General features: G+C 40.3%; 2 protein-coding genes across 2 annotated transcripts in view; both read right to left on the bottom strand.

Annotated features, from left to right (window-relative positions):
- Nucleotides 1–1,079: 1,079 nt before the first annotated feature.
- On the bottom strand, nt 1,080–2,839 carry lyrm9 (LYR motif containing 9). The gene is made up of 4 exons (XM_035788526.2): nt 2,583–2,839; nt 2,081–2,243; nt 1,839–1,931; nt 1,080–1,732 (listed from the first exon to the last, which is right to left on the bottom strand). The coding sequence occupies exons 2-4, from the start codon at nt 2,204–2,206 to the stop codon at nt 1,718–1,720; spliced, it is 234 nt and encodes a 77-aa protein (XP_035644419.1). The 5' UTR covers nt 2,207–2,243; nt 2,583–2,839; the 3' UTR covers nt 1,080–1,717.
- A 9,122-nt stretch (nt 2,840–11,961) lies between these two features.
- LOC118394472 (serine/threonine-protein kinase NLK) overlaps nt 11,962–16,896 on the bottom strand; it is a 92,973-nt gene continuing 88,038 nt past the window's right edge. The window contains exons 10-11 of the mRNA XM_035787724.2: nt 15,512–15,605; nt 11,962–14,917 (exon numbers count right to left, since the gene is read on the bottom strand). Coding sequence (XP_035643617.1) covers nt 14,863–14,917; nt 15,512–15,605 — 149 coding nt within the window. The 3' untranslated portion in view covers nt 11,962–14,862. The remainder of the gene's footprint in view (nt 14,918–15,511; nt 15,606–16,896) is intronic.

The following is a 16,896-nucleotide window of genomic DNA, read 5'->3' as shown; positions in this document are numbered from 1 at the left end:
TGAATTGATGAACCCATTGATGAACAACGGCCCCATTGCCTCTTCTATTGATTGCCTACTTACAGTGGAAACGTACTGTATCACGGTCCACAGAACAATTTACAGGTGATATTTTGTTTTACTTGACTTAGCACCTTGTGCTTTACTTGCATAAAAAGGTTGGATGGAAACCTGGTTAATTAAGCAAGGTGGCTTGTAACTGCAAGTGTGATATATGGCCAATATACCACAGCTAAGGGCTGTGTCGCAACGCGGAGTGCCTGGATACAGCCCTTAGCTGTGGCATATTGGCCATATAACACAAACCCTTGAGGTGCAGTATTGCCATTAGAAACTGGTTACCAACGTAATTAGTTTTGTCACACCCGTGTTATTCTGTCTGATATACCATAGCTGTCAGCCAAGCATTCAGGGTTTGATCCACCCAGTTTATAATGAAGTTTGGCGTTCGCTATAAACGTGCAGTTACAAGCTGCCTCGAATTAACAGCGTTTGTACGATCAATATCCACCTTCATAACATGGATGAAGCCTGAGCTGGAATGTGAAGTTAACTGAAGTTAGCTAACTTCAGAAAACCCTTAGGAGTACACTATAAAGCTAGCGAAATGCACTCAGGCTTTTTAGACATTAGCTAGTTTCACATTTCACCTCAGGCTTCATCCAGGTAGATATTGATATTGATACCCGCCGCTTGCTCGAGCGCCAAACTCTTGCTTGAGACAATCCATGTTGTCTGTGCCACATTTTCATTTTTGCTTAAATCAAAAAGGGAAAAGTTAACCATCAAATTCATCAGGCTATGGTGTAACGTGGGCCATTACAAGTGTAGTCTTTCTTACACATATCGTTTCTTTGGTGTGCTTATCAATGCACAAGTTCCTTTCCCCCCAACTCCTATGATCAAATACTTGTAAGCTAATATTAAGTCATGAAAGCTTTACTGCAAGTTATGTTTCAAATGAATCAGTCTATGGTACAAATATATTTTTGGTATTTCCTCAAATATGGTACAGGTAATGAAGGGATGATGACACAAACTTTACAAGAGGGAGGGAATCAAATTTGATTGGAAACACATTAAACTTTATATTTTTATTTGGTACATGAAAACTTAAGCAAAATAGTACATTGATTTGTATCCTCAACAAGTAAATTTGGTGGAAAAATTGAAAAAAATGCAGATTTTAGAATATTCGCATGAAAATCTTGGTTTACATACGATAAATACAGACTCAACATAACTCTCATCCTGCTACTCTATTGTAACATTGCCGGATATACAAACATATTTTTGTCGTAACAATAAATACACATTAGATCAACGTAAGTGGACAGCATGTGCAAATCTTGCTTTGAGGACTAGAAGTGAGGACTACACTTTTGTCAGTGTTTCCCAATCCTCTACTTCGGGACTACCATACAGCCCACATTTTGGTTCAAGCCCTGCACTAAATATATCTGAATAAACAAATCAAACCACTTGACTAGGTGAATCAGGTGTGTAGTGCAGCACTAAAACACAAATGAGGACTGTTCGTTGGTCCCTCAGTAAAAATGTTGGTAAACATCACTTCTCTTATTGCTACATTGATTGATGTATCTGTCCCTGGGATGTTTCTTGCATGGCAGAACAGGCAAAATCCTGTTTTGATCAAGGCTTGTTCCACATGGAAGTCCAATAGAGTCAGCAGTCTTGTCCTCTTATTTCACACATCTCATTTCTTATTATACTGGAAAACACAACAGATTGAGAACTTATCAAAGTTAGTCTTTCCACATACTGTTGTGTGATTTGTCAATTAAAATGAGTTTGAAAACAACAAAGGCAATGCTCACTTTATCGAGAATCCAATCTGCATCTGATATAGTTCTTTGTATGATCAGTTGAATCCTCTCAGGATCGTCTTCGTCTGTGTGACTATTGTAACCCTAGTTTGATACAAAAAAAGCGAATTGTTGACCAAGTTTGGCCATTATAACCTAGCTCTTTGTAACATTCAATACCATCAGATATGTCTAAGTTATACACTACGTAGCCTATGCTGTAACAACTGTAATGGGCTACAATCAGACTGTACCTGTCTTATAGCATGTTGATAATGTTGCTGCATTGCACGGGTTGGCAATTGCTTGCAACATCTAAGAAGGTAACGGTACAGATGAACCGGTGTACGAACCAACTCAGCGCCTGGTAATGGGGGCATACTGCCCGTGCAGAAAGACTTCCTCCTCAATATGCTCCTGTGAATAGCAAGACAATTAACTGGGCACATTTCAAGTAGTCTTAATTGCAGTCGCACATTGATATTGTCAGAGCTCACAACGCCTAAAGAAATGTTTAATGTTCCAAGAATAGCATTAACATCATGATCGTTCGAGCAATCTGCTGAGAAACGCAGCCCGACTGCAAAAAAATACGATATGCAACGCTCCTGCCCTACAAGACGTTAATAAATGAGATGTGCTTGCCTCTTTGGAAGCGTATATCAATTCATTTTATGTGATCAATATCAATTGATACTATCGTATAAGTTAACGATCTGATTCAGAATGTATGTTAAATTGTGACTGTAGACTTACAGGTAGCTTGCGGTTACTGTACTTTTCCACGACACTGGTGGCCAGACAGGCAACTTCCGTTTTTCTTTGAATTAGCCTACTGTTCAAAGTAAAGTAGCGTTATGTCCACTGTAATTTTTAAAACAATATTAGTTAGTAAATAAAGCCTTGTAAATGAATAGGCATGCGGTAAAACTGTAATAGGCATGCATAAAAGTCGTCGATAAATCGAGGTCGAGTTATAAAATATTTGTGTACTCTTTAAACCAACACTGACGGAAACTTAGAACATATAAACAGTTCCTGAATGATTATGGATATTCTGTCAATGATATTTTAATGTAGGAAATTAATTCTGAATACATTTTTTTGCTCATTCTAAAATATTCCAGATAAATATTCCATTCGTAAATCAGAAAACATAGCCTCGGGGATTGGAACTTGCAACCTTTCGGTTACTAGTCCAATGCTCTAACCACTAGGCTACCCTGCCGCCCCAGTAGCCTAATTTAGAAATAATCTCTTCAGGAATCTAAACCTTGGAATAACCCAACACCCACGACATGTTGACACAGGTGCTTTCCACATACGTAACAACGCAAACCACAACACCCCCACTGAATAACCGCATAAATCATCTTGCTCTTCAACTGAAGCTTTCATCCTCAGGTTTCAGATGGCACTGTGCCATCGACAGAGAAAATCCTACTCTGTATCATAAAATACAATCCTAGTTTAATAGCTGTTTGGTGCAGTGTGAGGTGGTGATTGTGAGTCAACTTGACTGTCCACACCCCAGTCCTGTTGGATGAGTCACAGGCGTCCAGCTGGTTTGCCACAAGCCCCTTGTTTCAGGGCACCTACTAGGCAAAGGTTTTCACAGTTCCGCTGTGTGTGCTGATGAATGGCCTCATTGTGAAGGGGAGAGAAAAACAGCAATGGAATGATAGAGACTGGCCACTGCAGGGAAACAAGAATCACCCCCGCCTGGCTGTCTGTGTGCCCTCTGCAGCACTGCTGACACCTGACCCATCCACTCCATCAACACAGTCACTCCCACAGGATTCCCCTTTACCTCAGGTGAACACTCATGTTGCTGTCCCTTTTGACCCCCTGCCAGCCAAAATAAAAGGATTCTTGACAACAACCATGATAATTGACATTTTCTAAGCTATGAAATGACCTTTGAATACAAGGGCACACTGTAATGAACAAAATGAAAAGTATGTGGTCTAATCTAAACATCTCCATGTTTTCCTTTGGAAACAACGCAGATGCTAATAGTGACTAGGAAATACCTGTTGTCTGTACTGACTAGACCACCATATGCAGTGGGGAGTCAAAGAGCATCTGGGTGAGCAAAACAGCGGCCCTCTGTCTCCATGTGTAGGCCATCTATCTGATGCTGTCTGGTCATGAAGAGTATGACATTGTTGCCACCCTAGCATTGAATGCAAGGGAAGCCAGTGAGCATTTGGCCTCCCTTGATAAAAAGGTATAAAATAATAGCCAATCAGCAGAGCTAAACTGAGTGAACTCACCTGTGAATGCTCCTGTGCACTAGAATAAAAAGAAAGAAAAGTGTCAAGGGAAGCCAGATTGGATTTGGCTTCACTCCGATCTCTTCGCATCAAGAGAAATATGTCATTTGAATTGTTTAATCTCATTGTGTAGTCCTCTGGTGGCTGGATGGCTAGCTAAAGTGGACCCTTTCCTAAATTAGCCATGGATGGAGATAGGGATTTGGACTTGAATACTGGCCAATGATCATAACAGTGATTCTGATCCAACCGTAAATTGATACATTGTGTCCCCAGACTGAGAGGAAAGGAGTTCAATGTGTAGCTAGATGTAGAAGGCTAATGTTAACTAGCTTATGTCGCCCATGAAAGGAAGTTAGGCTAGCGAGCAAGCATTTTAGCCAGGAAGTCTAGTACAACAAAAAATAAAACATGTACTGTATGACAGAGTCATAGGCCGGTTCGTCAACATGAAAGAAAGGATGGCGTTGGCATTTCTCTACAAGTAGAGTGAGAAAGTATGTGTTTTTCTATTTGCATGAATGCACACACACAAACTCAGTCTTGTTTAGCTAACCTTGTGGATATACAATTTATTCCCATTCAAAATCCATTTTTCCCTAACCCCTAAACCTAGCTCCTAACCATAACCCTAATTCTAAACCTAAACCCCTAAATTGTTTTTGGTATCTTTTAGTTGTCACTAGTATACTTAGCATAGGTGATTTGATGATGTTATAATGGTGCTGGAATAGTGGAGGCAGCTCCTGATTTCTTTGTGACTTGCGGTAACTCTCCGTGGTTCTAAATCAATAGTTGTTTATCAGGCCAAAAATGTCAGAAACATTATGGATAACTAGTCAGTTGTCCAACTGAATGTATCTTCTGCATTTAATCCAACTTCTCTGAATTAGAGAGGTGCGGGGGACTTCCTTAAACAACATCCACAGCTTCAGCACTGAGGGAATGGTGTGTTAACTGCTTTGCTCAGGAGTAGAACGACCAATTGTTACCTTGTCAGCTCAGGGATTCAATCCAGCCACCTTCCAGTTACCAGCCCAACACCCTAACCACTAGGCTACCTGCTGCTTGACCATGTAAATGTTTGTTACATGAAATATACTTTGTGGACTTCACCTGACAGAGGTTACTCTCCAGTTTCATTATGAAAGAAAGGTGCGGTTGAATTTATTCTGCCACTGTAATATTGTCTCGGCCTTACATGATGGTCACAGGGCGTATGAACTAACAGGTTATAGAGTAAACAATGCAATTATCACAGCACAAGTTGGAATTTGGCAATTTTTTTTGGCTTGGTTCCACAGTGATTTTATCTACGCACTGTGACTGGCGCTGACGTTCTTTAAAAATCACATTTAATGAGTTTCACCAGTGTACTTCAATTCTATACTTTTCTAAAGAACTGACATTTTTTCTAACGCACACAAGCACACCCGAGGAGTCTATATTCAGATCTACATTCCTGTAAAGCTTAGAGACGATCTAATGTTAAATACTGTTGAAGTAATATGGCTACAGGTTCATCTGCCTCACCTAAAGCCCATTCTTGCGGGAAGCTGCTATAGACCAGCAAGTGCTAACAGTCAGTATCTGGATAATATGTGTGAAATGCTTGATAATGTATGTGATATAAACAGAGAAGTATATTTTCAGGGTGATTTAATTATTGACTGGGTAACATCAAGCTGCCCACTCAGGAAAAACTTCAAACTGTAACCAGTGGCTGCAAAACTGGATCAGGTTGTCAGTCAACCTACCAGGGTAGTTACAAACAGCACAGGAATTAAATCTACATGTATTGATCCCATTTTTACTAACGCTGCAGATATTTGCTTTAAAGCAGTATCCAAATCCATAGGATGTAATGATCACAATATAATAGCCATATCTAGGAAAACCAAAGTTCCAAAGGTTGGGCCTAATATTGTGTATAAGAGGTCATACAAGAAGTTTTGCAGTGATTCATATGTTGATGACGTAAAGAATATTTGCTGGTCTGTGGTGTGTAATGAGGAGCAACCAGATGTTGCACTTGACGCATTTATGAAAATACTTATTCCAGTTACTAATAAGCACCATTAAGAAAATGACTGTAAAAGCTGTTAAATCCCCTTGGATTGATGAGGAATTGAAAGATTTTATGGTTGAAAGGGATGAGGCAAAAGGTATGGCAATTAAGTCTGGCAGCCCAAACGTACTGCTAATGAAGAAATCTTGTTACTAAACTAAATTAAAAGATACTACACTATTAAACAATATAATGAATGATAGTTAAAAGCTTTAGGGCTTTTGACATATTGATCATAGTCTGCTGCTGAAAAACTTTTGTGTTACACCCCCTGCTATAATGTGGAGAAAGAGTTACTTGTCTAACATTAATCACAGAGGGTGTTCTTTAATGGAGCGTATCAAATATAATCCAGTTAGAATCAGGAATTTCCTAGGGTAGCTGTTTAGGCCCCTTGCTTTTTCACTTTTTTACTAACGACATGCCACTGACTTTGAGCTGCAGTTAGTTTCAGAGTGGGTGGAAAGGAATATGTTAGCCCTAAATATTTCTAAAACTAAAAGCATTGTATTTGGAACAAAACCCTAAACCTCATCTAAACTTTGTAATAAATAATGTGGAAATTGAGCATGTTGAGATGACTAACTGCTTAGAGTTAGATTGTAAACTGTCATGGTCAAAACATATTGATGCAGTAGTAGCTAAGATGGGGAGAAGTTTGTCTATAATATAGCGATGCTCTGCCTTCTTAACAACACTATCAACAAGGCCGGTCCTATTGGCCCTAGTATTGTCACACCTAGACTACTGTTCATTCGTGTGGTCAGGTGCCACAAAAAAGGGCTTAGGAAAATTGCAATTGGCTCAGAACAGGACAGCACAGCTGGCCCTTGGATGTACACAGACAGCTAATATTTATAATATGCATGTCAATCTCTCCTGGCTGAAAGTTGAGGAGAGATTGACTTCATCACCACTTTTATTTATGAGAGGTATTGACATGTTGAATGCACCGAGCTGTCTGTCTAAACTACTGGCACACAGCTCGGACACCCATGCATACCCCACAAGACATGCCACAAGAGGTCTCTTCACAGTCCCCAAGTCCAGAACAGACTATGGGAGGCACACAGTACTACATAGAGCCATGACTACATGGAACTCTATTCCATATCAACTAACTAATGCAATCAGTAAAATTAGATTTAAAGTAGTAGCAGAGTACCTATACAAAGTACCTGCCCAATATCAGTTGTAGAGTACAAGTTAGTCCCAACTCTCACAGCACCACCATCCATATTTCTGTCTGCTTTATTATAATTTTACACATCTAAAATTAGCATTGGAGATATATTTGAAATATTAGTTGTTAGTATTGAATGAAAGGACTAACAAATACCTAAATATATATAGCATTACGATTTAGCACTGATTATTAAAAAAGATATGCCCTTTTTTATAGTGAGAGTGTGACTCCATTAGCACATGGCTTTTCCCAGTGTCATTGGTTTGAAGTTATGTCAATCACGAAGGGGAAATGCTCCACCTGTCTAATGAAAAGGTGACCAGAGAGTAAGGAGATATCTGTGGGGGAGACAGGACGAAGAGGTCCAGAGGGGAAATGCTCCACCTGTCTAATGAAAAGGTGACCAGAGAGTGAGGAGATATCTGTTGGGGAGACATGACGAAGAGGTCCAGAGGGGAAATGCTCCACCTGTCTAATGAAAAGGTGACCAGAGAGTAAGGAGATATCTGTGGGGGAGACAGGACGAAGAGGTCCAGAGGGGAAATGCTCCACCTGTCTAATGAAAAGGTGACCAGAGAGTGAGGAGATATCTGTTGGGGAGACATGACGAAGAGGTCCAGAGGGGAAATGCTCCACCTGTCTAATGAAAAGGTGACCAGAGAGTAAGGAGATATCTGTGGGGGAGACATGACGAAGAGGTCCAGAGGGGAAATGCTCCACCTGTCTAATGAAAAGGTGACCAGAGAGTAAGGAGATATCTGTGGGGGAGACATGACGAAGAGGTCCAGAGGGGAAATGCTCCACCTGTCTAATGAAAAGGTGACCAGAGAGTGAGGAGATATCTGTGGGGGAGACATGACGAAGAGGTCCAGAGGGGAAATGCTCCACCTGTCTAATGAAAAGGTGACCAGAGAGTAAGGAGATATCTGTGGGGGAGACATGACGAAGAGGTACAGAGGGGAAATGCTCCACCTGTCTAATGAAAAGGTGACCAGAGAGTAAGGAGATATCTGTGGGGGAGACATGACGAAGAGATCCAGAGGGGAAATGCTCCACCTGTCTAATGAAAAGGTGACCAGAGATTAAGGAGATATCTGTGGGGGAGACATGACGAAGAGGTCCAGAGGGGAAATGCTCCACCTGTCTAATGAAAAGGTGACCAGAGAGTGAGGAGATATCTGTGGGGGAGACATGACGAAGAGGTCCAGAGGGGAAATGCTCCACCTGTCTAATGAAAAGGTGACCAGAGAGTAAGGAGATATCTGTGGGGGAGACATGACGAAGAGGTCCAGAGGGGAAATGCTCCACCTGTCTAATGAAAAGGTGACCAGAGAGTGAGGAGATATCTGTGGGGGAGACATGACGAAGAGGTCCAGAGGGGAAATGCTCCACCTGTCTAATGAAAAGGTGACCAGAGAGTGAGGAGATATCTGTGGGGGAGACATGACGAAGAGGTCCAGAGGGGAAATGCTCCACCTGTCTAATGAAAAGGTGACCAGAGAGTGAGGAGATATCTGTGGGGGAGACATGACGAAGAGGTCCAGAGGGGAAATGCTCCACCTGTCTAATGAAAAGGTGACCAGAAAGTGAGGAGATATCTGTGGGGGAGACATGACGAAGAGGTCCAGAGGGGAATGAGGCTTCTGGGCTTCGCAATGTTCCCTGCAAGCTTGATCTTAACACAAGCTTCATTATTTTGTGTTGAGTTTAGCTTGCCGGATGTAAAAGCATTTGCAGAAATGCTTAAGATTAAAACTGCACACATTCTTATGTTGAGAACATTTAACTCTGTTATCATTAACAGAGGTAAAAGAAAAGGTCACGGATGCTGAGTGTCCATTAAATATATATTTCTTTGCATATTGAACTTGCTAATATGCTTTCTTTAAGAAATGTTCAAGTTTTTAGAACATTTATATAAAAAAAAACAGATTTACATGAATTAAATCCTTTAACAAATCTTTTTTTACAGATTAAAACTTTTAAATTGTCCAATTATTATCATATAAAAAGGGTCATGTTTATAATGTCCATAGACGCCATTTGCTGTGGGAATAAAAAGGGGAAAACTTGTCATGTCGTGCTTACAGAGCAACACTATGTTTAAACCATCATAACTTCTTACAGGATACAGGTAAACATTTTTCATTTATTTAGATTAATTTAACCTTTATTTAACTAGGCAAGTCAGTTAAGAACAAATTCTTATTAACAATGACTGCCTAGCTCAGCAAAACCCTACCTTAACCCGGATGAAGTGTACTCCAGAAAGGACATAAATAATTGAATTGATGTAGATGCTAACAATTACATGACAGTCACCATCAAATCAAAGTTTATTTGTCATGTGCACCGAATACAACAGGTAGACCTTACAGTGAAATGCTAACTTACAGGCTTTAACCAATAGTGCGAAAAAACGTGTGTGTGTGTGTCTGTAGGTAAGTAAAGAAATAAAACAACAGTAAATAGACATTTGAAAATAACAATAGCAAGGCTATATACAGACACTGGTTAGGCAGGCTTATTGAGGTAGTATGTACATATAGGTATGGTTAAAGTGACAATGCATATATGATGAACAGAGAGTAGCAGCAGCGTAAAAGAGGGGTTGGGGGAGTCACACAATGCAAATATTCCGGGTAACCATTTGGTTACCTGTTCAGGAGTCTTATGGCTTGGGGGTAAAAACTGTTGAGAAGCGGGGTGGCTGGGGTCTTTGACAATTTTTAGAGCCTTCCTCTGACACCGCCTGGTGTAGAGGTCCTGGGTGGCAGGCAGCTTTGCCGCAGTGATGTACTGGCCGTACGCACTACCCTCTGAAGTGCCTTGCGGTCGTAGGCCGAGCAATTGCCATCTCTGATCTCCTCACTATAGGCTGTCGCGTCGTTGTTGGTAATCATGCCTACCATTGTTGTGTTGTCTGCAAACTTAATGGTGTTGGAGTCGTGCCTGGCCATGCAGTCGTGGGTGAACAGGGAGTACAGTAGGGGACTGAGCATGCACCCCTGGGGAGCTCCAGTGTTGAGGATCAGCCTGGCAGATGTTTTGATACCTACCCAAAACCCATCAGTCGGTTTTTGTAATTTATTTATCCAACACAACACTTCATTTCAACCAGCTTTGTCCTTGGGGGTCATGAATGGGTTAAGACATTTGGTAAACTTCTGATAAGATAATCGGACGATACATTATTATAATACATGCCGAACAACTGAATTTGTCTTCGTATTAATATTTTCCCAAAACAAACTATGCCAATCCCCACCCCTCATGCACTTATCTTATCTCACAACATTAGACCTGTTAATGCTCTAATCCATCAAGGTCTCACTGTTATGAATCCAATAACCAGACTACAGATATTGTTGGACTCTCTTTGTCTAATGGTCCTTGGCCTAATTACATGGTCTGTAACCTGAATGAATGTGTGCATTTTTTGTCAGCATACAGTTTGTGCCTAGGGAGACAGCAACCTTCCAGGGCCAGCTCTGTCTCTCTTGACCTCATGGTCAGCCAGTCCAATCAGATTATTGTTGGTTCAGATGGTGACTAAACATGTACAAAAAGGAAAAATACAAGACATTTAGACATGCCCAAACTAAAGATTCAAAAGCCAAACGAAAGGCCTTACGGCCACCAAACAAACCCAACAGCCTCACGGCTTGCCAACTGGTACACTGGTTGAATATCACCCTAATTGGCAGCACCTGATTTGTTTACCCACCATGTTCAACACCTGGATAAGGTTGCTGCTGCCCCCTAGGGGAATGGAGTGTGGAAGTATATCCTGGACGGTGTTCGTCTACGTCCTAACACAAACCGTGTACCCACAAGTCTTACATTCCATGACCTCTCTCTCTCCAAACCTGCTGGAAAACACAATTTGACCAACTGAAGCTGGTGACCAGTTTGACCATCCTCAATACCATATTATAGCCTAGAATTAAAAAATCTCCTACACGTGGATTCATTTGTCCCTTTAAGGAGGGTTCAACATTTGATGTATAATAATTATATTATGCTCTAGTATCCTCCAGACCTATTCAATGAATAAGCAACTATAGCTTCAAACAATGTTCAACATTCTTTATTTTTCTCAAGAAATTGTCTTCATTTACTGCTTCAGACATACAGTATCATAGACAATAAGGTGTGTTGTGGTTGGACTTGCACAGAGCACCTATCATATGGACAATAATTGAGATTCTGTCTGTATTGATATACACTTGCCCTCAATGGAACATAAAAGGGTCAAATCCAATGTGAAAGCAATGTGTGATTTGATTGTATATCAGTGTGCTCACAAGTTTTGGAATTGCTTAGACTGTTAAAGCTAATGTACTCCAGTGGGTGGCAGTAAAACTCATGAAATAATCACACAATTTTACATTTTGGTCATTTAGCAGATACTGTAAGTTGCTTTGGATAAGAGTAAGAAGTAAGTCGAACCTACAACCTTGGCCTTGCAAGATCAATGCTTACCAACTGAGCAACACAATCAACCAGAATGAATTCAGACATTACGTATAACACATGATGTACATAACAGTCTAGGTCTATACTGAAGTTGGAAGAAGAATAACAAGAGCCACAGCACTGAAGTTCTTTAAAATGTCACATTTAATGAGTTTCACCACTGTACTTCAAATCTACACTGTTAGAGACCGGACATTTTTCCCAACACACACTTGAGCACATCCGAGGAGTCATTTCCGGTCTCAACTTCACATTGGCTTTTAAGGTCCTTGTAAGCAGAGCTTTATAGATATATTTATCATAAATTGTATTCAAATTACATTACCTCTGAGTATAAACTTCAAATGTCTTATAAAAATGTGTGACAGCACAAGTAGTACCTATCCAAATTTTGCCCAAATATCAGTTGCAGAGTTCAAGTTCGTCTCTCTCACAGCACCACCATCATATTTCTGTCTGCTTTGTTATTATTTGTGTATATCTAAAAATTTGTATCAGTGGGTTTTTGTACTTCATTTCAACACAAAATCTCTTCACACACAGATATTACACAGGGAGACGGGGAGGGTCATAGCCTATCAAATATATGACTCAACGTCAACTAACAGTCTGGAATTGCTTGGCTATTGACAGGGTATTTTAATACGACATGATGAATCCTACCTCTGGCAAATTTAAAATAGTTTTTCAAATGAGTGAAAAAGAAAACTAGCTGTTTTATATATATATATATATTTTATATATATATAAAAGCTGTAAGGGACATTCAAGTTTTATTTTTAATTATCCACATGAAATGATACATTTGTGGAGGTAAACAAACCAAGTAATAGAGCTCAAGAGGTAGAGAGCAACATTGTAATTCTTTATATACATATACACACAATAGTAAAGTGTTTCTCTAAGGTAGAAATAATAATAATAATAATAAGAAAAAAGCCTTCTACTTCAATATAGCCACAGCTCTGCAGTGCACACAAGACACAATTAACATAATTGGTTATGTGTTTTTTCATTTTGTTTTCTGAATCATTTTTGGGGGGATTATTTATGTCTTCTACACACTCGTGTACAAGGGAAAACATAAAAAAAAGGCCAAATAAAATATATACACACGCAAGTCTCAAAAATAAAATAAAATACACAGCCCTAAAAATGTGCAGGCTAATACACCTATACAGCAGTATTGTTTTGAGTTTTCATTTATTAGTATTTTTCCTCCATTGTAGATTTAGTTTTAAATCCATTTGTTTTTCACCTATTGACATATCATATTCCATTGACTGAAATAAATAGAAAATAATCATCTAAAAATATATGAAATAGTTTTCTTCTGCGAGTTTATTTTATTGTGTAGGTGACATGAAACATCGCTATGGGGAGTGAGGCTTAAAGTAGACCTGATATTACTGGCTAAATTATTCATTCACCTTATTCATGGATGGGAAATATCTCTCTCTTTGACACCATTCCCTTGATAAGGTGACACCCCCTCACCAATTAAAGTCACTGTAGTTAGTTAAACATAATAATTTGCACGAGACAGGACACACGTATAAGCAACACGCCCCCCTATGGAATAAATCAGCATCTTCCAGATGGGCAGCATCCCCGTATCATCAAACATCTAGATTTTAAAAAATCTTGGTTTCACTTTCTCTTCAGAATAATGAAATGATTTTGGTTTGGCTGATCTTCGTATCATTCTGCTTGTCTGTCTTTAACGAGGTATTGACAGAACATGGACACGCAGTGTTTGGTAGGACTATATATTCAGAAGACATGGCAGGGGAACCAGTGAATATCTGTATCCCTTACACTCTTAACATGCCTGTTCATATGGTACAGGACGTTCAACAGCAGATTCATTCGGTCTCTCAGAGTCTCCAGATAGAAAACGCAACGACCAAGTAGCACCCCAACATGGCCTTCTTGTTCCTGTAGCACAAAATCTTTTCTGAATACCACAATGTCAATATGTACCCGAAACTACTTTCTCTCTGTCATGTTACTGTACCCAGAGCGGAGGATCTCTTCAGCTCTCAGTGGCGCTTCTTTCCCACTAATAGCCTATTTTTTGATGCAACCACATTCCAGGGTTACCACATTTTACCCAGCTAATACTGACACAGCACCATACTTCCACATGCCCATATTTGGGTTAGTCATGCAAGTGTGTGTGCCGGATGAGGGGTTCTCGCCATACGTATCGCAACCAAGTGGCATGCAGAGCACACATCTCTTCACAAATACTGACTTCTAACCCAGGGGACAGCAGGCATAGAACAAACAGCAATAGAGCAGGATTTTTGGGGGGACAAAACAAACAATGAAACCCTCTGACTAAACTGTTTAACAGTACACCACAAATAAATAAAAAGCATCATCTCTAATTGAACGTTGTGATTTCTGAGGGAGGGGGGGGTTAACTAGCGTGTCTTAAATCCTGTGCTATATATAAAAAGAATCATCTCTAATTGAACGTTATGATTTCTGAGGGAGGGGGGGTTAACTAGCGTGTCTTAAATCCTGTGCTATATATAAAAATAACACCCTTCCAGAACGCGTCTCCCTCCTTTAATAAATAAGTGATGACTATGTATGTATGGAAGTGGACGGGAGCTGTACGTTGCCCTCTGGGACTGCAGGCAGAGACTACGAGGACTCTCTGCAGAATACTGTCTCATCCCTGGCTTTACACACACACTTTCAAGCCCACGAGGTTGGCCCTTATACCAGCTCTGCACAATGTTTGTATGCACATGTGTGTGTGCATCCATTTGTGGCTTTGCATCTACAGAGCAGTGTGGGCAGACACTTGCATACATAGCACACTGTAAAAGTCCCTCCATAACCCAGTCAGCAGTGGTTGGTTGGGTTCATTTTAAAACTTCATAGTTAGTATTACAGTACACACACAGTGGACATTGCTAGTCCTAGACTCCAGTGAAATGCTACACAGGTTGGGGTTTCTTCTTGTTGTCCTCAGTAGTCCAGCGCGCGGCCGGATCGTGGCCCAGACAGCAGCTATTCCCACACCAGGGGGGATGGGGGCATCTCAGAGGGCTGGGCCACAGTGGAACTGTCAGGGAGAGACGAGAGAGAAACATTGAGGGAGACGAGTGAAAGAAAGAACAAAAGAGGAGACGGAAATAGATGAGGGGACAGGGAGAGATGGAAAGATATGGTCAGTCACTGTCACTGCCGCGCCACCACTTTCTGTTTAATGAGCAGCATGCATCTACTGCAGAGAACCTGCAGAAAAAGCTATTAACTATTGCACCAAATCCTTCACAATAACTCTCAGCATGTTGGCTGGCAGGCTGGAGGTAGGAGGAAAACTCACAAATCAGATGTTTTAGGCCGGTAATAACAAACTACAAGGAGAAAGAGACTTTTATTGGTTGACAGTGAGGAAAGCTGGCCAATGCAATGGACTGTTACTGTTACTCATTGTGACACAGAAGGACACAGGTATCAAGGTGTGGCAGATTATGGTAAGGGAAGGTAAGCGGACATGCTCACAGGACCAGGTCAAGTAGGGTCAATGTCATCTAACAAGCTATCAAGCTATCAAGTTTCTAAGAAGTGGCTTTCAAACTACTGTAGCTTAAGTACAAAAATCCAAACAATGAAGAATCTGGTGGTATCCACCGGCAGAGGCCTCTAGTTTTACCTGATAAAGCTTTTGAAAGCGGCTGACTGTGGGTTGATGCAGAGCGGCACTCTGTTCCCCTTCTGCTGTTCCAGGATGAACTGGTGAATGATCTCTGTGAAAGACAGAGACAGAGTCAGACTCAGGGAGATGGACCGAACACGTTCTCTACAGTTACACAGAGTTTCAAAGTAAGCCTTTTAACCGGGGCTAACTTACTGTGTTATACAGTATTTAGGGCTTGCATTTTAATTTGGTAAAGAGCTATTTTGAAGTGTAGATTTTCACTTATAAACACATGGTATTTACAGTTGAAGTCAGAAGTTTACATACACCTTAGCCAAATACATTTAAACTCAGTTTTTTACAATTCCTGACATTTAATCCAAGTAAAAAATCCCTGTTTTAGGTCAGTTAGGATAACCACTTTATTTTAAGAATGTGAAATGTCAGAATATGAATGATTTATTTCAGCGTTTATTTCTTTCACCACATTCCCAGTGGGTCAGAAGTTTACATACACTCAATTAGTATTTGGTAGCATTGGCAAAGGAGAAATGTTCACTAACAGGTATGTAAACACATTTTTGCATAAAATTTGAGAGAAATAAGCTTTTTGTGCATATAGAAGATTTCTGGGATCAGCTCATGAAACATGAGACCAACACTTTACATGTTGCGTTTATATTTTTGTTCAGTACAAGATAACTCAAGAAATCTATCATAAATGTTGACTTTTTGCAGAGGAGAACTTAGTCGTGTAATTTTACATCTAACTAAATGTTTGGTGCAGTATTTCTCAAAGAAAAAAATGTGCATGAAAACGAGTCGTCTCATTGAAGAATCGACTTTATTGAAGAATCCCTACTATTGACCAATCACCAACGAAGGGGCGTAGACTTTGGCTACTTTCGAGAAAAACAATGTGGCGGCTGAACAGCTGAAAAAAATCCTTCACGAAGTCTAAACTAAAAAATAAAAAAATCACAAAATGTCATCATAATATATGCAGGAACCCTTCCAAACGGTTTCGTCTGGGAAGCAGATGCCTTAACACACAGAGGCATGATCTACACATGGTCTCAGGGTTGATTGGATTCAATTAGGACCTCAGGCGTCTGTAAAGCTGCCGGTTTCACAATAATCACAATACTAGGTTAAGACTTTCACCATGTATGCAATGGATGGATGTCTATCTATCACCCATTGAAACTAATTAACTTTAGCTAAAGCTGCCTCTCTATGCAAACCCAGTGGAAAAACAGAACCCAGTAACATGAAGGGGATAAAAACGGATGAGATAGATAGGCCTAAAACAGAGGATAAAATAATCAAAACAACAAAACTTGAAAAGGCAAGTTCCCATAGTACAACTCTGCCCTCTGCTGGTTGGTCGACAGACTCAC

Source organism: Oncorhynchus keta, chromosome 1 (assembly GCF_023373465.1).
Source record: "Oncorhynchus keta strain PuntledgeMale-10-30-2019 chromosome 1, Oket_V2, whole genome shotgun sequence".
NCBI lineage: Eukaryota > Metazoa > Chordata > Actinopteri > Salmoniformes > Salmonidae > Oncorhynchus > Oncorhynchus keta.
The sequence above is the reverse complement of the archived record's forward strand: the minus strand, read 5'-3'. Positions and strand labels throughout refer to the sequence as shown.

Coding starts and splice junctions, on each gene's coding strand:
- lyrm9 (XM_035788526.2), bottom strand. CDS start 2,206: ATGCCCCCATTACCAGGCGCTGAGTTGGTTCGTACACCGGTTCATCTG. Junction 1,932..2,080: donor ATCAACATGCTATAAGACAG/GTACAGTCTGAT, acceptor GTATCAAACTAG/GGTTACAATAGTCACACAGA.